Below are 21,532 nucleotides of genomic sequence, written 5' to 3' on the forward strand. Positions count from 1 at the left end.
CATCAAGTGACATTTATAGTACATTGTACATGAATGTACTATTGCTGTGATTTATTACTGTTACTGAAGGTCCGCGGCCCGAACCGTAGTAAAGGGACCTCTGGCTAATACGGTGGGTTCTGTGTCGGGCTCGTAGCCGAAAAATAGCTTTACTTTGTTGTCTGGGTCAACTTTGCTTGCGAGAGACAGAGAGAGGCGTTGAAAAGCTGCTCCAATGGAACTTATTGTTTTTGGAGGAAAACACGAACACGGTGTACAGTCGAGTCTTAATAGCTTACTTACAACTGGGCTCGTCTGGCTCTCTTCTTGGCTGCAGTGGTTATTATTATATTTACATGCTTCCAGCTCCCGTTTTTGCTCGATGACAGCTCGTACTTTTCCTTTTTCTCCCTCCCTCGCTCACAGACACACAACGGGTATGGCAGTCCATTCTCCCTGCAGCACGGACTACACTGCCTATGATTAGGGATGGGTACCGGTATCCGGTGCCATGATGGCACCGGTTCTGACATAAACGGTAGTAACCAGACCGAAAAGCAGCGCACATTTCGGTGCTTTATTTCGGTGCTTTTTTTTCCTGAGATGTGATACACTTTGAATTCTAGCCAATCATGTTACGTTTCCGGGGATAGTAGGCGGGTCCAGGTACGTACGTTCTTCTAGAGCAGAGCTACAGATTAAAAATGCCCAAGGCGAAGCGGTCAAAAGTCTTGCTGTACTTCACAGCAAAAGATGCAAACTCAGCAGCCTGCAACAAGTGCTTTAAGGTGATACTGTGGAAAGGAGGTAACACCTGAAATCCGATGAAACACCTGGCGACGCATAGCGTTTTTTTTAAAAGCTGAAAAATGCGCCGTATTTGATAGCTTGCTGCGAGACCTCACACCGAGCGCATCTACTGCAGGTGTGGTGCCTGTTATCGGACGAAGAGTTAGCAACATCCCCCAAAAAGCTGAAGAGTAGAGTCCTGGCCCCTAGCCCTGCCAGTGTAGCAGAAATGATGAGGATGATGATGGCAGCAGCAGCCGTTCTTCTCTGCGTGAGTAGCTTAATGTTGTTCGTGTATAATTTACGTTGAGTAGGCTAACCACGTTATTACATTAATGTATGTAAGGTGAACTAGCAAACACCATCATAGCTACATGCAGCTGTCTTCTTGTTTGATGGCAGATACTCCCTTCACCCTGGCCAAAAAGGCAAAAATGACCAAATAAAAAGTGGGAAACAGTTAAACATGAGAGGTTTTTGGATAAAGTTTTTGTTTTTTCCATTGTTAAAGCACTGCTTCCAGCCAAGAGTGATACCATATATGCCCTATAGCTGCAGAAAAGGCTAACATTGTTATCTTTTTACTAAAAAAACAGCTGAACATGAGAGGTTTTTGGACCAATTTTGTGTTCTCCATTCTTTAAGCACCGGTTCGAGCACTGTTTAAGCACCGGCACCGTTTCAAAAGTACCGGTTTGGCACCGGTATCAGATAAAACCTAAACGATACCCATCCCTACCTATGATGCTACATTCTTCAGAGCTATACCTGTAGCATTCTGCCTATTAGCTTAGCACAACAACAACAGGCGCTCTCTCACCCAGGAAACACGCAGAGAGAGAGCGTCACCCTGTAACCATGGCAACCGTAATGCTGCCGCCTGGAACAACAGAACGTAGCTGTCAAACAAAACCCAAACAGTCCTGACCCGCCACAATATGAAACAGGGAAGTACCACCGTGTAATCCATTTATTTCAACAAAGTAACTGTATTCTAAATACCACCTTTTTAAACGGTAACTGTAACGGAATACAGTTACTCATATTTTGTATTTTAAATACGTAACGGCGGTACATGTATTCCGTTACTCCCCAACACTGAAATAAATGAACAAAATGGAAAAATGCACAATTATTCCATTTAAAAACAAATAATGCACACTGTCTTGTCTTATTATGGAACTCTACACTCAGTTCTACTGTACCTGCAAACATTTTTGGTGCCAATACTCATAACAGCTTTCTGACTTTATGTATGATCAGATAATCATGACAGGACAGCTGCACACAGATTGAAGATGCATTCAAAAACATTGAGCCAACTTAAATGTTGAGTGATTTGGGAAACATCTCCCTAAGTTAACAAGTGACTTGCTCATTTAAAATGAATTTGACTCATAGTCATCCATTTCTTCCACATATACACTCCGGCTCACAGTTGGGCTGGAGCCCATTCCTGCTGTCACAGGATCACCGTAAAAATAAAAAGTGACTAAATTATTCTTAGCACCTGCTGGGGTTATTAAACCCTAAACAATCAGAACAAAGATGGGAAGGGAAAGGTGGGACTCATAAAAACCATCAAATGAAATCTTAGAGTGAACTTTATTGTTATTCGTACGAGCATCCAGCATTAAACCCTGCACAGTGAGAAACTAAAACAATCGCTTCACATGTGAAAAGGTACAACACGAGGGAGACGACTAATCACTAAACAGAAGAGGCAGTTTATGAAACTCTTATCAGCCACTTACAATTTATTGTTATTACTGTGGACCCAATATGACAATATAACAAATGAAAAATACTAATGAAAAATTTCCATTGAGAATGAGAAACAAACAAAAAGAGGAAGGTTTCTGTCATTGAATTGTTTATCCCTCACTTTGGTGTATAATATGAATGGTCATGGTGAACATCTTTATCAGGAAAAACTGTGAAACTTATGAAAATACAGTCAAAAATACAAAGTTTATGCTCCTCACTTCTTCTAAAGATTTCCAGTGGGGCAGAGTCTTTTGGCCCACGGGCCCTATGTTTGGCACCTTTAGTCTATAGGATTACTTTTACTGGAGGAGCACAATGGTTAGACAAGTGCTTAGGATGCAATAACAGTGTCTTAAATGCAATAACCGATTATTAAGAGAACCCAGAACAAATACACGTGGTGTTCCAAATGCAAGCAGTGTAATTTGCAGAAATGACCCAAATCCCAGGACAAAGAGCACATCCCTGTCTGACATCCACCAGCCACATGCATCCAGTTTTCTGATAGTTTTCTGGTGGTGGCACAAAGCACTATTATTACCCAAGTTTTAGGGTTGGGTTCAAACTCTAAATTCTAAACTTTATTCATTAACTTTGAGCTTAACCTGAAAGGACGCGTGCGCGCACCGCCTGGAGTAATTTATCTTACAGTTCAATAGAGTACCTGGAGGTGATGACACCACCTTCCCAGTGATCTACAAAGCACTGCCTGATAAACGCTTTAGCTTCATTTCAGTTTTGCTCCGACTGATAAAATGTCCGGGGATGCTCACTTGCTCGTGGCAGCAGACTATGTGGTGTTTGCTGTCGTTCTGCTCCTGTCTGCTGCTGTTGGTTTTTATTACGCCTGGAGAAGCAGGAGACAAGGAACCTCCAGGGACTTTTTAACTGGGGGCCGAAAACTCAATGCCCTGGCTGTGTCGATGTCCCTCACTGCCAGCTACATGTCATCCGTCACTGTGCTCTCCAACCCAGCCGAGGTAACGTGTCGGGACTGTCCTGGATCTGCACTCAGCTTCCTCAGCGCACAAACATTTATTCAGAGCTTAAATTAGAATTTTACAAAATGCGTAAAACTGTGGTTTCTGTGCATTAGAAGACGGCTGGAGTCAGCTAACCGAGCATTACTTTGAGTACACTGCTTTCAATTTCAAACAAATCAAATAACGTATTTAAAGTTTTCATGTTACTCACCAGAGTTCAGCACTGTTCATATGTTGCTCCAAAGCTCGTTCAGTATCAGCAGCATCAGCGTTTCAAATGATCTCCGGCAAAGTTTCACCAGCCTGACTCTGGCACCCGGTGAAGAAACACCGTCGCCTGTGTTGTTCTTTATATGATACTGTTTTGCTATTTTTTGTTTCCATAAATGCTTTTCAACCTGTCCGTAGGTGTATCGCTACGGAGCCATATTTGGCTATTTAAGTATTTCCTATGTAATAGCAGTGGTGTACACATCCGAGATCTTTCTCCCAGTTTTCTACAGACTGGCCATCAACAGCACATATGAGGTAACTGTGGTTTTGTTTTCAACATTATTTTAGCTATATTTTAAACTGTTGGCTGGGCTACACCTGTCAGTAAGTGTACAAAGTACTAGCTTTGAATTGGAGGGAGTGAGGGGAACTAGAAGTTTCATGTATCAGTATCAATATGCGTCTTTTCTCTGTCTGGTCTCTGCCAAGTATCTGGAGCTGCGTTTCAGCAGAGCCACCCGTCTCCTGGGAATGGCAGTCTTCTTTTTTAACGCAGTAAGAAGCCAGTGGTTCAATCTTTGTAGTGCTTTGACTTCTGCACATAAAACTATGTTGGTATCAGCAGAGACATGTTGTTGTGACTTTCTAACTCTTTGGCACAGTTGCTCTACACTGGACTTGTAATTTATGCTCCAGCTCTGGCTTTGAACCAAGGTATGTCAGCTCCAGTTCACAGCAGTCAAGTTCATGAAGGGATCTTGAACAAGAGTGTTTTCCTGTTAATGAATTTCCCTTCTTTTTGCAGTGACTGGTATGAACCTGTGGGGTGGGATTATTTCGACCGCCACTGTTTGTACTTTGTATTGTGCACTGGTTAGTAAAACATTTATTACATACGACACACACACTGCAGTGCATCACATTGTCAGTCGAAGCTCATCGAGCATCACTAAGCCAGGAACCTTAAGAGACCCCCACTTTCACATCCAGCAGAGATTAAATGAGAATTTTTACATTTTCCTAAAATTCATGCTGTCCCCTTCCCATTTACCCTTTAAAACAAAATATCTCTCATTTAACATCACCTCTGATTTTTTAAAGTTTTCACATGTAATCATTAAGGGTCAAAAGTTGGAACCGTCATTGCATAATTTCTTGCATCACCTATTGTTTTTCTAAAAGTCTGCAAATATTTGAAAGCTGAGAAACAATTGGCTGTAGTTTACAGAGCACACAATCCCCGGCCTCCCCCACCCCACGCCCAACTGGACATGGCAGATGGCCCCGCCCCTCCCTGAGCCCAGTTCTGCTGGAGGTTTCTTCCTTTCTTCCTGTTAAAAGGGAGTTTTTCCTCTCCACTGTCACCAAAGTGCTTGCTCATACTGATTTGCAGAACTGATTGTTTTCTTTATCATTGTAGTGTCTTTAACCTTACAATATGAAGTGCCTTGAAGTGACTGTTGTTATTTGGCCCCATATAGATGAAACTGAATTGATTTGAATGCACTAATAAACTGTATTCATTGACAGTGCTTTCCAGTGTTGGGCAAGTTACTTTAAGAACGTAATTAATTATAGTTATTTGTTACTTCTTCAAAGTAGTAACTGAGTTAGTAACTGAGTTACAAGATTCTAAAAGTAATTAATTACATGAAAAGTAACTATTGCGTTCCTCAAAAAAAAGTTTAACCATGGGGTCCAGGGTACAATTGGCCATTTTAGCCAATTTAGGACAGGATGTGCAGGCCGGACAGGATGAGCAGGCCGGACAGGACGTCCAGGACCAGACGGCATGGGGACCTTGGGCGCAGACGAAGCTAGACGGAGCGAGGCGGGACCAGGCAACGCCGAAAGCGAAGATATGGAGGCCGGACCAGGCGACGCAGAGGCTGAAGCTGGACCAGGCGAAGCTGAAGATTTGGAGGCTGCAGGCGACGGCATGGGAGCCGCAGGTGGTGGCGCCGCAGGTGGTGGTGCCGCAGGTGGTGGCGCCGCAGGCGACGGCGCCGCAGGCGACGGCGCCGCAGGCGACGGCATGGGAGCCGCAGGTGGTGACGCCGCAGTTGGGGACGCTGCAGGCGACGGCGTGGAAGCCGCAGGTGGTGGCGCTGCAGGCGACGGCGTGGGAGCCGCAGGTGGTGGCGCTGCAGGCGGCGATGTAGGTGGTAGCTGAACGGTCTCCCCGGAACCATCAGTAGAGATGAGGATGTGTTGGCTGGGTCCTCCAAGACCCCAGCTGACAAGGCAGAAGGCCGGTCGGGCTCCTCGGGCCCTCCAGCTGACGAGGCAGGAGGCAGGACGGGCTCCTCGGGCCTTCCAGCTGACGAGGCAGGAGGCTGGACGGGCTCCTCGGGCCCTCCAGCTGACGAGGCAGGAGGCTGGACGGGCTCCTCGGACCCTCCAGTGGGAACAGACGGCTGAAGCGGTTCCTCGGACCCTTCAGCAGAGACGGAAGATGGCTGGAGCAGTTCTCCAGAACCCCCAGCGGGAACAACAGGTGGCAGAACAGATGATTGAGGAGAGGAGCGACGGTGGCGTCATTTCCTTCTGGATGAGGGAACTGAAACTGGCGGAGAAACGGAGACCTCTTCATCGTCCGACCACATAGCTGCCAGGAAAAAGGCAGGTGAACAGACAGGTGAAAGAGGTCCCGGCTGGTGTGTGGAAGGAGAGGAAGTCTGTGGTAGCATTGAGGCTGGTGGTGAGTGTGTGTTGTCCTGGGGCGGTGGTAAAGAAGTGGAGGTGGAGGTGGAGAGAGCAAGCTCGCCAGCCCTGACTTGCTCCCTCCAGGCAGCTATGGAGCTGCCCAGCACAGTGTCCGTAGAAAGCTGAGTAAGCCGAGGGTTGCTCCGAATGATGGCATCTACAGCGCTTAGCCCAACTGCCATGGTCCTCAAATCGTTGGCCTGAGCAATGCAGTCAAGGAGCTTAATCATCCGCTCCATCTCAGCATTGAACTCAAAAGCTGAAGAGTCTGCGGGGTCCATGTTCTGGTCGTGATCTTCTGTCAGGTTAGGACTGTGTGCAGGCAGGAGTGGAAGTAGAAGGACCCAATGTGCAGACACTCGGAGGCGGAAAGTAACTCAAAACTCAGCTTTTATTGCTGGATGGCAAAACGTGGCAAAAGTAAGGGACCAGGGCAGACACAGACACTGACTGGACGTGGGGATACTGTAGACAGGGGAGACAGCAACTATGGAACACAGACAGAAAACCAGAACACTAAAACTCTAACTAAACCCCACCCAGAGAACCTAAACTAAGAATAATCCTAAAACCCATAAAGCAAAGCTAGAATATAATGAAATAACAAAATCAAAGAACCAAAAACACAAAACACTGGGTCGACGACCCAGGGACCCTAACAAATCCGAGTAGAAAAAGTTATATTTTTACTGTAACAACCACAAACATGTTTATTGAATCATATTTCATAACTTTAAGTGCAAGTATAAATTGTCAACTTTAAAATCCTAAGCACAAGTTTTGCAAACAACAAAGGTTTTTGTAGCCCTTTACCTTTTACCCCTTTTTTTTAACAACCATTGCAAACTATTTACACAACAATCAGCTGTTCTGCATTCAACAAGATGACACACAAATTATTTGTGCAACTCCAAAAATTTCTATCCACTATAAAGGAGAACATCACAGCCTGATTCCTGCAAGTCTAACAGCAGCAGGTGCATCACTCCTGGTTTCAATCTGGAGACAGCAGTCGCCTCATTGTTCTGACACACAACACAAAACCATCCACAACACTACACACTAACTACACAAGAGAACACGTTAACTACACACTCCAAACACGCTAAATGTCACAAATCTCTCATATCTCAAAATTCACTCTCTCTCTTTTTCTGCTCTCTCTCTCTCTCTCTCTCTCTCTCTCTCTCTCTCTCTCTCTCTCTCTCTCTCTCTCTCTCTCTCTCTCTCTCACAGTCACTCCTAAAACTTCCCCCTCTTCCTAAACAACCAAATGTCATGTTTCCATATGATTTTTGATTGGTCGACATGGTGCATTTTTCCACCAACATGAAAGGGAGGGGTTTTTTTGGAGGGGGGGGGGGGGTTGGTCATAAGCAGAGAGTGCTTGCTAATGCTGTCCTTAGACAGTTAATGTGACAAAGCTATTGAGGAAAAAACGCCATGTATATCTTGTTTATCATAACTCTGGTTTTACGTGGCCTATCAACATAATTTAAAAACTGGTATATATCAACTTCTTGCTTTGGCATCTTAAAGTGGTCATGTGATTGGCTTACCACGACTACTTTATTCTTCCTCAAACAGCAGCACTCATGTGATTGTTTTGCCTAGCTACAGGTGTTGTGCCAAATTACAGCTACTTCCGTGCAACTTCTATAAGATGCGGTAAGCTGAAGACAGCTTCAACCGTCTGTTTGTTGAAAAATAGTAACGGACTGCATTTTCTTGTTAGTAACGGTAACGGCGTTGTAACGATAGGAATAGTAATTTGTTAGATTAATTGTTACTGAAAAAAGTAACGTCGTTAGTGACGCCATTACTTGTAACGCCGTTATTCCCATCACTTGTGCTTTCTGAAAATGTTCTACTACAGAATACGGTCACATATTTCCACGTTATGCATTCTGTTCATAAATACAGCTTCCTAACCTTTTTGACAGAGATTTTTCCTGTTTTGTGGCGTTTGTTACAGGGTGGTCTGAAAGCTGTGGTGTGGACAGATGTTGTTCAGGTAGGGTTCTGCAGAAAATAAAATGAAAAAAATACACAAATGCCCTCCAAATAGTTGTGGTAGATGGCTGCCCCTCCCTGACGTTGACGTTTCTTCCTGTTAAAAGGGAGTTTTTTGGTTCAAACTGCCATTTGATTGCTGCCGTTTTCTCTGGATTGTAGGGTCTTTATCTTACAGTATAATGTCCTTTTGTTATGATTTGGAACCATATAAATATATTCCATATGCTATGTAAGTAAAACTGAATTAAACTGCAATCAGGTTTCAGTCTAATTTTATCGACACCACAACCACATTTGAGTCATGTCTTCATTCTTTGCAGTATTCATGTAAATTAGCAAGAATTTGATAACTGGGACCAAAATCTATCAACATAGTTACAGAATACAGATCTGCCAACCAAACAAATCTCTGATTTTTCTTCTAGATTGGAATAATGTTTGCAGGCTACATGTCTGTTATAATCAAATGTGTGATCTTAAAAGGAGGAATCTCCACTATCTTGTCAGATGCCCAAGAAGGAGGAAGAATTAACTTTGTGGAGTGAGTATATGTGATTGTGTGTGTGTGTGTGTGTGTGTGTCTTTTATACTTAAATCATCCTTTCATTGTGTAATCCCAGCTTTGACATAAACCCTCTGAGAAGACACACTTTTTGGACACTAGTCATCGGAGGGGCATTTGCTTGGAGCTCAATTTATGGGACCTACCAACCTCAAGTTCAGAGATACAACTCCTGCAAGAGCATTAAACATGCCAGATTGTGAGTGATTCAAAGGAATGTATTCCTTCCTTCCTGTTTAGCTTGCAAAACTAATAATTAAAATAATAATAATAATAAAAGACCCCAAAAAAGCAATGATACATGACACATCTATTTCCACATCTATGTAAATTCTGATTCAGCCAAAGGCACCACATTGGTGGTGTTTGCTGGCAAATGACAGTTTCCACAGTTAGTTCTTTCAAACAAACCAACTAAACCCTCTGTCAGTAAAGCACTGCAACCACGTGTGAAAAGGAGCAGGCAGAAGAATATATTCTTATTAAACCCTGCCCCCTATCTCCAACTTATATCGCAAGTGGGCACCAAAAGTCAAGGAATAAACTAACATTAACACTTAATTCCAGTCCTAACTCAAACAAAACAACAAATTTACAATCAGAATATACCTTTTTCGTGTTGTGTTTTTTCAGAGCTCTGTTCATCAACGTGTTAGGCCTAGCTTGCACCCTGACATCGTCAGTGATTTCAGGGCTGTGCCTTTATTCGTTCTATAAGAACTGTGACCCATGGAAAGCTGGACACGTTTCATCACCTGATCAGGTACATACACATAAGCAAAGAAAACGAAGGATGTTTGTTTTTATTCAAGTTATTTTATGATCTTAAAATAAAAATCTTTTTTTCCCCTTTACAGCTCTTGCCTTATTTGGTGATGGATATCTTGGCAGATCACCAAGGGCTTCCAGGACTATTTTTTGCTGCAGTATATAGTGCCTCTCTGAGGTTCATACAACATAATTTGTTATATTTTTATTCATGTTGCATGTAACATTTAAAGCTGTGCCACATTTAAAGTGTCAGTTATGTCCAGTAGTCCAAAGTAAACATGGTTCATTTGTTCATGTTCAGCACAGTTTCTACTTCAATCAACGCAATGGCTGCAGTGACCATGGAGGACCTGATCAAACCACGCATTGAACTGTCTGAGAAAAAGCTTCTCTTAATCTCCAAAGGGCTGAGTAAATAACGAGTTTCCTGTTGTTTGTTTATAACACAGACTGCATGTTATATTAGATTAAACTGAGCACTGCTACGTGGATGCGGCTGATAGTCGATAAAAATGTCATTTTGTGATGTGATGTTTTTGCAGGTGTGTTTTTTGGAATTGTATGCGTTGCCATGGCTGGACTGGCATCACTCATGGGACATATGATGCAGGTAGAGGGATCTGTTAATGCAGAGCTGTCAATGTTTTCAGGCAAACAAATCCAGGAACGTAGTGAACGAAGTGTTTTTTGAGCTGCAGGTCTCTTCAAACAGGCAGTGTCCATCATTTGGGGGGTCACTGGGGGTCCTTTACTCGGTCTGTTCAGTTTGGGTGTCCTCTGTCCATTTGTCAACTCCAAAGTAAGTCCATTCTCATTTTGGTATTTTCCTAAATCAACGTAACATCAATTTATCATCGTATAACATAGTACGGGAGCATTTTTCTTATTAACAGTATTAAAAAAACACTTTATTAAATGCTTAATGTTTAAAAAAAAATGTTAACAGCAGGATAAAAATAATAATGACCAAACTCAGGGATGTGTGCTGAGTCCCCTGCTGTACGCTCTATACACTCACAACTGCAACCCCCCACCCACCCATCCAACATTCGTATGCTGTTAATATTAATTTTAACAAGTTTGCTGATGTCACAACTGTGATTGGGCTCATCACGACGGGAGATGAGTCTGCATACAGGGACGAAGTCGAATATATGTCATCAAGGTGCAGCTGAAACAATCTGGTCGTCAATACCAAAAAAAACCCCAAAGAAATAGTAGTTGACTTCAGAAGGAACAAATCTGAACCCCAGCCCATACACATTAATGGGGACTGTTTGGAGAGGGTCTCTGACTCCTGGGCCTGCACCTGGGTGGTGACCTATCCTGGAAAACAAACACCACAGCTATGATCAAGAAGGCACAGCAGCGACTCCACTTCCTGAGTGTCCTGAAGAACAACACCTTAGCCAAGGAGCTGCTAGTGTCCTTCTACAGGTGCTCCATTGAAAGTACACTGACATACTGCATCCCAGTGTGGTTTGCCAGCAGTACTGCTTAGGAGTAAGCATCACTCCAGAGGGTCATCAACACAGCACAGAGGATCATCAGCTGTGATCAAGAGCTGTACTCTTCCCTGGAGGAGGTGTACAGGTCCTGCTGCCACAGGAAAGCCTACAGCATCCAGAAGGACACATCCCACCCCGCACATCACCTGTTCCAGCTGTTACCCTCAGGAAGGCGGTACTGGACAATTAAGGCCAAAACAAACAGACAGAAACAGCACATACGCCAGGGCTGTTGCATTTATAAATACACTCGGGAGATAAGTCACTGCAAAAACACAACCTTCAACTGTGCAATATTTTTTTTCTTTTTAACTGTGTAATATTCTTGTTCGTCTTCTAATTGTGCAATATTTTGAAGGAACTGTGCAATATTCTGAGGACTGAAGCACTGTGTGGCAACCGTATTCTCACTTGTACATTCTCTGTCAGTGCGCCCCAGGGCAGCTGTGGCTACAATGTAGCTTGCCATCGCCAGTGTGTGAATGTGTGTGTGAATGGGTGAATGACTGAATGTAGTGTGAAGCGCTTTGGGGTCCTTAGGGACTAGAAAAGCGCTATACAAATGCAGGACATTTTTGTATACAGACTTGTACATACTATTTTTTTTTTCTTTGTTTAAAATCTACTTACTCCTCCGTGAATCGCAACTTAATCATGGTGGAGGGGTTTGTGTGTCCCAGGGATCCCAGGGGCTATGTTGTCTGGGAGCTTTTGCCCCCTGGTAGGGTCTCCCATGGCAAATTGGTCCTGGGTGAGGGACCAGACAAAGAGCAATTCAGAAGACCCTTATGAAAAGAACATCGAGGGAACAGTTTACCCTGCCCGGGATAGGGTTACCGGGGCCCCGCCCTGGAGCCAGGCCCGGGGACGGTTCCTGAGGGCGAGCGTCTGGTGGCCGGGCCTTAGTCCATGGGGCCCAGCCGGGAACAGCCCGAAGAGGAGACATGGGCCCATCCTCCTGCAGGCCCACCACCCGCAGGAGGCGCCATAGGGGTCAGGTGCATTGTGTGCCGGGTGGCGGCCAGGAGCGGAGGCCCTGGCGGACTGACCCCCGGCTGCCAAGACTGGCAATAGGGACATGGAATGTCACCTCTCTGGTGGGGAAGGAGCCTGAGTTAGTGCGTGAGGTTGAGAGGTACCGGCTAGATATAGTCGGGCTCACCTCTACGCATGGCTTGGGCTCTGGAACTAGTCTCCTGGAGAGGGGCTGGACTCTGTCTCAGTCTGGAGTTGCCCCTGGTGAGAGGCGGCGGGCTGGGGTGGGTATTCTAATATCCCCTCGGCTTGCTGCCGTTACGTTGGGGTTTTTCCCGGTGGACGAGAGGGTTTGTTCCCTGCGCCTTAGGGTCGGGGAACGGGTCCTGACTGTCATCTGCGCTTATGCGCCGAGTGGCAGTTCGGAGTACCCAGCCTTCTTAGAGTCCCGGGGGGGGGAGGGGGGGGGTGCTGGAAGGTGCTCCACCTGATCTGAACCCGGGCGGTGCTTTGTTATTGGACTTCTGTGCTAATCACAGTTTGGCCAAATGGTGGACACCAGAGGTGAAGGGAGCCACCAGGCTGAAGAAGGAGTCCTATCGGGCTTGGTTAGCCTGTGGGACTCCGGAGGCAGCCGACAGGTATCAACAGGCCAAGCGGAATGCGGCTCGGGCAGTGGCTGAAGCAAAAACTCGGGTGTGGGAGGAGTTCGGACAGGCTATGGAAAAAGACTTTCGGACTGACCCGCCAATTTCCGGGGGCGAGGTCACTGAGGCAGTTAAACAACTCCTTGGTGGCAGAGCCCCTGGTGTTGATGAGGTCCGCCCCGAGTTCCTGAAGGCTCTGGACGTTGTAGGGCTGTCCTGGTTGACACGCCTCTGCAATGTTGCGTGGAGATCAGCGGCAGTACCCGTGGACTGGCAGACCGGGGTGGTGGTCCCCATCTTTAAGAAGGGGGACCGGAGGGTGTGTTCCAACTACAGGGGGATCACACTCCTCAGCCTCCCCGGGAAAGTCTATGCCAGGGTGCTGGAAAGGAGAGTTCGTCCGCTAGTCGAACCTCGGATACAGGAGGAACAATGCGGTTTTCGTCCTGGTCGCGGAACACTGGACCAGCTCTTCATCCTCTCGAGGATACTTGAGGGTGCATGGGAGTTTGCCCAACCAGTCTACATGTGTTTTGTGGACTTGGGGAAGGCATTCGACCGTGTCCCTCGGGGTGTCCTGTGGGAGGTGTTGCGGGAGTATGGGGTGTCTGACCCATTGCTACGGCCCATTCGATCCCTATACAACCGTTGCAAGAGCTTGGTTCGCATTGCCGGCAATAAGTCGGACTCGTTCCCGGTGGGTGATGGGCTCCGCCAGGGCTGCCCTTTGTCACCGGTTCTGTTCATAATTTTTATGGACAGGATTTCTAGGCGCAGCCAAGTGGCGGAGGGCTTTCGCTTTGGTGGCCTCAGAATCTCATCTCTGATTTTTGCGGATGATGTGGTTCTGTTGGCTTCATCGGGTGAGGGCCTCCAGCTCGCACTGGAGCGGTTCGCAGCCGAGTGTGAAGCAGCGGGAATGAGGATCAGCACCTCCAAATCTGAGGCCATGGTTCTCAGCCGGAAAAGGGCGGAGTGCCCACTCCGGGTCGGGGATGAGTTCCTGCCCCAAGTGGAGGAGTTCAAGTATCTCGGGGTCTTGTTCGCGAGTGATGGGAGAAGGGAGCCGGAGATCGACAGACGGATTGGGGCTGCAGCTGCAGTAATGCAGACGCTGCACCGGTCCGTCGTGGTGAAGAGGGAGCTGAGTGTAAAAGCGAAGCTCTCAATTTACCGGTCAATCTACGTCCCTACCCTCACCTATGGCCACGAGCTGTGGGTAGTGACCGAAAGAACAAGATCGCGGATACAAGCGGCGGAAATGATCTTCCTCCGAAGGGTGGCTGGCCTCTCCCTTAGAGATAGGGTGAGAAGTTCGGCCATCCGGGAGGGGCTCAGAGTAGAGCTGCTGCTGCTCCACATCGAAAGGAGCCAGCTGAGGTGGTTCGGGCATCTGACAAGGATGCCCCCTGGGCGCCTCCTGGGTGAGGTGTTCCAGGCATGTCCCACCGGGAGGAGGCCCCGGGGCAGACCCAGGACACGCTGGAGAGATTATATCTCTCGGCTGGCCTCGGAACGCCTTGGTGTTCCCCCGGATAAGCTGGAGGAGGTGGCTGGGGAGAGGGAGGTCTGGGCCTCTTTGCTTAGGCTGCTGCCCCCGCGACCCGGCCTCGGATAAAGCGGATGAAGATGGATGGATGGATGGATGGATGTTTAAAATTTATTGTGCATCTATACTTAAAAGTGCCCCCTTCCACTTGTACTGAATGGGTTTACATGCAGTTTTTGTTGTTCAAAAGCACAATGGCAATAAAGATTCTGGTTCTGATATTTGTCCACAGGGAGGTCTATGTGGTCTCGTGACAGGATTGGCTGCAGCTGTCTCTGTGAGCATTATAGAGATGATATCCCCTTCTCCTCCTGAGATGACCCGACCTCTCTCGCTGAGCACTGAGGGTTGTAACTTTACTTCTGGTGGCAGTCTCAACTGGACTACCCCACTGCCAACAGAACCAAGTCTTTTTACCACAACCCCGGGACAGAATACTGATGACATGTAAGTGTGGTCGGGTCTGTCTTGAATGAATGAATGAAATATTATCTGGTGAGATGGGATGAGCGAGCTTTCCTATAATAAATGAAAGTATAGTAAAGTAAAAAAAAAGGCCATATGATTTTTAAAAAGTGATATAGTAAAAGGCAGTGTTGTGAGGTCATTAATAATAATAATAGTAATAATAGTAATAATAATAATAATAATAATAATAATAATAATAATAATAATAAACCTTTTGGAAAGCATAAATGTGCCAAGTATCCTAATGCTAGTTTTTAGCCAAGCTCGCAGTGGCACTGTAGTCTTGTTGAATATATTTTTCATTTGCAAACTGTCTTCACAAATCCCTTTGTAGCCTTCAGAATACTTTCATAATATGGTGTAATTACATTAACAAGACATTTGTTAACAAGATATCTACTAATCTCTCTCACCACCAGACATGCGGTTCAGTGGCACTCTCCATCCTACCTTTACTTCTGTGTCATTGGAGGTTTAACATCTGTTATTGTTGGAATAATCATCAGTCTCTTGACAGGTACAAAACAAATGAAATAAAATAAATAAAGATTTTGCCATTAATTACCTGTACTTGGGAATGGATCTGTGATATTATTTTCTTATTGTTTCTTCCACTCATCATTTCAGGGGGATTGAGGGAGACGGTGGACCCGAGGCTCATGCTAATGAAAGAAGACACTCTTTCTTATCACCTGTTCAAACGTGTCAAAGACGGGGTATGTGCTGAAGAGCAAAGGTATCAAAAGCAACAGACTGATGATGGGTGCTCATTTCTGCCTTGTACTTTTCCTTCCTTAGGTCATGGGAGGAACAGACAATGTTGGTCAGCCAAACAAGGAGGATGGAAACAATAAATCTGCAGTACGGAAATTTGACAACAATACCCGTGTCTCATCTTTTTAACAACCGATACAGCTGAAGAATTTCATGACAGAGCTGCTGCAAAGCTCAAATCCAGGATTGTACTCATCTGACTTCATAAGAAATGAGACCAAAGGAACTGAGTTGCCAGCGAGACAATAATGTTTTTATTTTTCCAGTGATTCCGTAAAAAGTTGCCCTCCTCTGACCAGGAGGGCAAAGCAGACTTTGCTCACTTCATGTACCAGCCAGAGATGCTGAAACATCCACAGGATACAATCCACACAAACAGTTTAGGTGATGAATACATGATGATGCTATTTATTACTGAGTCATAAAGCTTTTTTAGCTTTGGTTTATTAACCCAAATGTCAAGAAACTCTGAAAGCTACAGTAATGGTGAAAAGAAATGACACCCTCTTTAATGGTATGGTTTTACATATTAGAGCAGCAAAAAATAATGTAGTGCTTAATGTTTCTTAAAATTAATAAAATGCAACATCAGATGAACGACATATGACGCACATACTGCATCATTTTATATCTGACAAAAACTAATCCACAATGCAGATTCAACGTGCGAAAAATTAAATACACCCATAATAAATCCGTAGGAATTAGCAGGGTGTGTAGCAACGGTGTGCTCCTAATTAAAAGCATTTGATTAACTGATTATCAGCAAGTGTGACCACCTCTATAAAAGCAGAAGCTTACAGGTCTGGAGCAGTGAGGTATGTGTTTTACACAATGCTAAGGAGGAAGAACATCAGCAATGACCTTAAAGAAGAAAAAGAAATCCAAGAGCTACTCCTCAGGCTCTCTTTTTCATAAAAATGAACATGGCAGCATGGGTCAGGCTCACAAAGTGGAATCTGAACAAACCTCAAGACGACGTGACCATTGTCGTTCAGAAAGACAACAGCGCCACATTTTGCAAAAGTTAAACATAGCACTTCAACACAACCACCTCATGACAATTGTCAAGCCCGGTGGTGGAGAGGTTACAATTTGGGCTTGTTTTCCAGCTACAGGACCCGGGCACCTTGCAGTCAGAGTCAATCAAACTCCTCTGTATGCCAACGTATTCAAGAGTAAGATATGAAACCATCTTTCTGTCCAACAGTTAAAGCTTGGACCAAATTGTTATAAAATAACACCAGCTAGTCTATAACAGAATGGCCAAAAAAGAAGAGTCTGGTGTTGCAGTGGTCCAAACTCCAGACATCAGCTCAATTAAAACACTGCGGCAGGATCTTAGCAGAGCTCTGCATGAACAAATACCTGCAAACCTCAATGAACTGAAGCAATGCTGAAAAGAGAAGGAGCCAAAATTGCTCCACAGGAATGTGAGAGATTGAAAAAGTCCACAGGAAAACATTATTTTGAGTTATTGCTGCTAAAGGTGGGTCTACAACCTGTAGATGCAGTGTAAGATTTCATACCCTAACCTCCCTTTTCCGAATCCAACTGTATCTTTTAAATGGCTGTGAGACTGACACCAGCGCTGATCCACACAGGTGTGCACGCAGTTGTGTACACAGGTGTTCACTGTTCACAGACACAAACTACATCTTTCTTGGCTGCCACCTCAAAGCACATTGTGCGCTGTCGGTCCTGGGTGCTGCACAACAGCATTCAATATTTAATATTTACTGTTATTTACACTTAGCTAGATTAATGCGATGGTGCTGTGTTTATTATGTTGCTCTCTTTTTTTGCTTGTTTTCTCTTGTTTTCTTTTTTTTTTCTCGACAGGTGATCCGGGAGATTTTTTTTCTTTTTAAGTGCCCTTTCTCACTGTCCCTGTTCCCCTCTGTTTTTCTTTTCCTCCCTTTCCTATCCCTCAGCCATGTTTGTCCCATGTGTAACAACTGAAAATAAAATAAAATAAATAATAACAACAAAGGTCGATCAAGTGGACCAATACTGCAAGACTATGTAAAGTAAGGTAAAGCAAATCCGTTGGGTACTTTGTTGGCCATTAGACATCAGTTCTAAGCGGCTAATAGTGATGGGTCGTTCGCGAACGAAATGGCTCTTAGAGCCGGCTCTTTGAAGTGAACGACGCGAGCCGGCTCCTTATTGGGAGCCGTGAGGTTTTTTTTTTCTTTCTCTCACCCTCTCTCTCGTCCTTTTTTCCGCTAAACTCCGCATGCGCGGCCTGTACTTTGCGCTGGGCAGAGGGGGGAGGGGCGTTAGTTACACTCACAGTAGCACAGGAACAGAGCCAGAGAGAAAGAGAGCGAGGGACAACTTCACATTAGAAAGGTATAGTAATCATCCACTATTTTCAGTTGCAGATGATAAAGGATTCAGAAATCATGCAGGCCCATATGACAGAGAATGTGCATCTTCTTTTTGTTTTAATATTTTAATTAATATTTAATTGTGTTGTGGTTTGCAAGTGTTTTGTGTTGTTTCACGTTAAGTTTGTTCAAAAGGGAAAAGGTGAAAATTTAAATAGTTAAAAGTTTAAAATGTAAATAGTTGTTCTTTGTATTATATGATTTATTTATTACATTTTATGTGGAGTGAATAAATAAAGTATATTTATGGTGGCCCTTAGAGACAAAGCACGTACAAACTCCAAAACACGTACAAACTCCTAAGCATGTACAAACTCCAAAACACGTAAAAACTCAGAAGCACGTACAAACTCCAAAACACGTAAAAACTCAGAAGCACGTAAAAACTCCAAAACACGTAAAAACTCAGAAGCACGTACAAACTCCAAAACACGTAAAAACTCAGAAGCACGTACAAACTCCAAAACACGTAAAAACTCAGAAGCATGTACAAACTCAGAATCACGTACAAAAGACAACAGAAGTGCTCCAGGATGCTAGGGCGCAGTGTTGAGCTTTTGTTACCTAGTGGCTACACAAGCCAGCAAGTATCAACAACCGGATTTGGTGTGTGGTAGTAACAGGTAAATAAACTTTTTTTTTTTTTTTTTATTATTTGAATATATATGAGTGCTTGTGTATAAATACACAAACCATACACACATGCTTTCAATTGTGTAATTTAAGTGATCTGGGTAGCTCTGTTTTGGAAGTTCAGTAAACGCTAGAAATGTGTTTTAGAGTTTGTACGTGCTTTGTCTCTAGAGGCCATATATAAACATATATAAATAAAACCACTTTTTTTACATTAGTAATTCCTTTTCTGCATAATTTTATATTATTGTTAATGATTAAATAATTAAAGCAACAAAACAACCTGAAGAGCCGGTTCGGAGCCGAAAGAGCCGGCTCTTTTTAGTGAGCCGAGCCGAAAGAGCCGGATCTCTAAAAAGAGCCGGAAATCCCATCACTAGCGGCTAAAGAACCAAAACGGGACAGCCCCCCCCACCCCCCCGCAAAAAAAAAAAAAGAAAAAAAGAAAAAAACGAAAAAGAAAAAAGAGATACATTTAAAAACTACATTACATTAAATAAGCTTCAGTCAGTTGACAGAAAGACAGCTGCTTTAAAAACAAAAAAATCACACAACCTCTTGTACAAATTATGAATGTTACAATCTGGACACCTCCGTGTAAACACTGGGGTAACTCATCTGGTGAAACGTTTTCTTTGAAATACCGTGATCCCTCGTTTATCGCGAGAGTTACGTTCTAAAAATAACCTGCGATAGGTGAAACCCACGTTTTAAGGCTGGAAAAAGAAATTGTAAAAAGAATTTGTGTGTGCGTAAAAAAGATTTGGGTGTGGACTTAGCCAAAAAAACAAAAAAAACCCTGCAAGTTACAAGTACGAATTTTGACCCTATTTTTCTTCCTTTCATCTGATTGGTCAATGTCATGTCAATCACAAATGTAACAATCCAATCAGAGAAAATTGGCTGCTTGGCTCTGTGGGTTTTTGCAGCAGCTCTACCTGTACTAGATGCACCTGCTCCTTGTCGTTTCTATCTCTGACTTTATGTCCTCTACAAGAGTTTCTGGGTTTTTTTGCTAGTTCTTCAAATGTTCAATAAAAACATGTATGCTAATTCATAACGAAGAAAGCTTTGTAATCAAGACTGTCATTTCCAAAACACTGCCCCCCTTCCTTCCCCCCCCGCGGTCCGCAGCGCTGTTGGAAGGCTGTGGAAGTCCCTGTATCAAGGGTCCCCACCAATATTCAACGATTATTGAATTGTCCCCACCAATAATTTGATCTATTCCAGTAAAGAAAAACTAACCCGATAGAAAGAAAAAAAAAAGATCTGTCAGCGTCTCATTCACCCAGCGGTGCAGAAAGAGTTAAATTACGTTCTCTACTGGAGTGCTACGTCATGTGACAAATATAGCCAATGTGATTGGCCGAGCCTTTCAGGGAGCTCTGTTTAGTTTTAGCAGCGGCAAGCCTGCGCTGCGAGGAGGAGAGGAGTAGTGATGGGATTTCCGGCTCTTTTTAGAGATCCGGCTCTTTCGGCTCGGCTCACTAAAAAGAGCCGGCTCTTTCGGCTCCGAACCGGCTCTTCAGGTTGTTTTGTTGCTTTAATTATTTAATCATTAACAATAATATAAAATTATGCAGAAAAGGAATTACTAATGTAAAAAAAAAGTGGTTTTATTTATATATGTTTATATATGGCCCCTAGAGACAAAGCACGTACAAACTCTAAAGCATATACAAACTCCAAAAAGCACGTACAAACTCCAAAACACATTTCTAGCGTTAACTGAACTTCCAAAACAGAGCTACCCAGATCACTTAAATTACACAATTGAAAGCATGTGCGTATTGTTTGTGTATTTATAGCCAAGCACTCATATTTATTCAAATAATTTAAAAATAAAATTAATTTACCTGTTATTACCACACACCAAATCCGGTTGTTGATACTTCCTGGCTTGTGTAGCCACTAGGTAACAAAAGCTCAACACTGCACCCTAGCATCCTGGAGCACTTCTGTTGTCTTTTGTACGTGATTCTGAGTTTGTACGTGCTTCTTAGTTTTTACGTGTTTTGGAGTTTGTACGTGCTTCTGAGTTTTTACGTGTTTTGGAGTTTGTACGTGCTTCTGAGTTTTTACGTGTTTTGGAGTTTGTACATGCTTCGGGGTTTGTAAGTGCGTCTGAGTTTTTACGCGTTTTGGAGTTTTTACATGTTTTGGAGTTTGTACGTGCTTTGTCTCTAAGGGCCACCATAAATATACTTTATTTATTCACTCCACATAAAATGTAATAAATAAATCATATAATACAAAGAACAACTATTTACATTTTAAACTTTTAACTATTTAAATTTTCAGCTTTTTCCTTTTAAATAAATTTAACGTGAAACAACACAAAACACTGCAAACCACAACACAATTAAATATATATTAAAATATTAAAACAAAAAGAAGATGCACATTCTCTGTCATATGGGCCTGCATGATTTCTGAATCCTTTATCATCTGCAACTGAAAATAGTGGATGATTACTATACCTTTCTAATGTGACGTTGTTGTCCCTTGCTCTCTTTCTCTCTGGCTCTGGTCCTGTGCTACTGCAAGTGTAACTTACGCCCCTCCCCCCTCTGCCCAGCGCAAGGTACAGGCCGCGCGTGCGGAGTTTAGCGGAAAAAAGGGCGAGAGAGACGGTGAGAGAAACAGAAAAAAAAACAAAAAAAACCTCACGGCTCCCAATAAGGAGCCGGCTCGCGTCGTTCACTTCAAAGAGTCGGCTCTAAGAGCCATTTCGTTCGCGAACGACCCATCACTAGAGAGGAGGACGGCAGCAAAAAGGAAGAACCTGGATATAAAAAA

At 44.0% G+C, this 21,532-nt stretch overlaps 2 protein-coding genes across 2 annotated transcripts in view; one reads left to right on the forward strand and one right to left on the reverse strand.

Annotated features, from left to right (window-relative positions):
- Window positions 1-21,532, reverse strand: part of LOC146499765 (sodium-coupled monocarboxylate transporter 1-like) — an 88,376-nt gene that overhangs the window by 41,390 nt on the left and 25,454 nt on the right. The window lies entirely within an intron of this gene.
- LOC146499770 (sodium-coupled monocarboxylate transporter 1-like) lies at window positions 3,072-16,325 on the forward strand. The gene is made up of 17 exons (XM_085136814.1): window positions 3,072-3,515; window positions 3,927-4,046; window positions 4,221-4,286; window positions 4,394-4,445; window positions 4,537-4,604; window positions 8,413-8,451; window positions 8,879-8,994; window positions 9,074-9,214; window positions 9,649-9,778; window positions 9,873-9,961; window positions 10,088-10,197; window positions 10,329-10,396; window positions 10,499-10,585; window positions 14,698-14,912; window positions 15,353-15,450; window positions 15,561-15,649; window positions 15,732-16,325. The coding sequence occupies exons 1-17, from the start codon at window positions 3,291-3,293 to the stop codon at window positions 15,834-15,836; spliced, it is 1,818 nt and encodes a 605-aa protein (XP_084992940.1). The 5' UTR covers window positions 3,072-3,290; the 3' UTR covers window positions 15,837-16,325.

Source organism: Neolamprologus multifasciatus, chromosome 17 (assembly GCF_963576455.1).
Source record: "Neolamprologus multifasciatus chromosome 17, fNeoMul1.2, whole genome shotgun sequence".
NCBI classification, from domain to species: Eukaryota; Metazoa; Chordata; class Actinopteri; order Cichliformes; family Cichlidae; genus Neolamprologus; species Neolamprologus multifasciatus.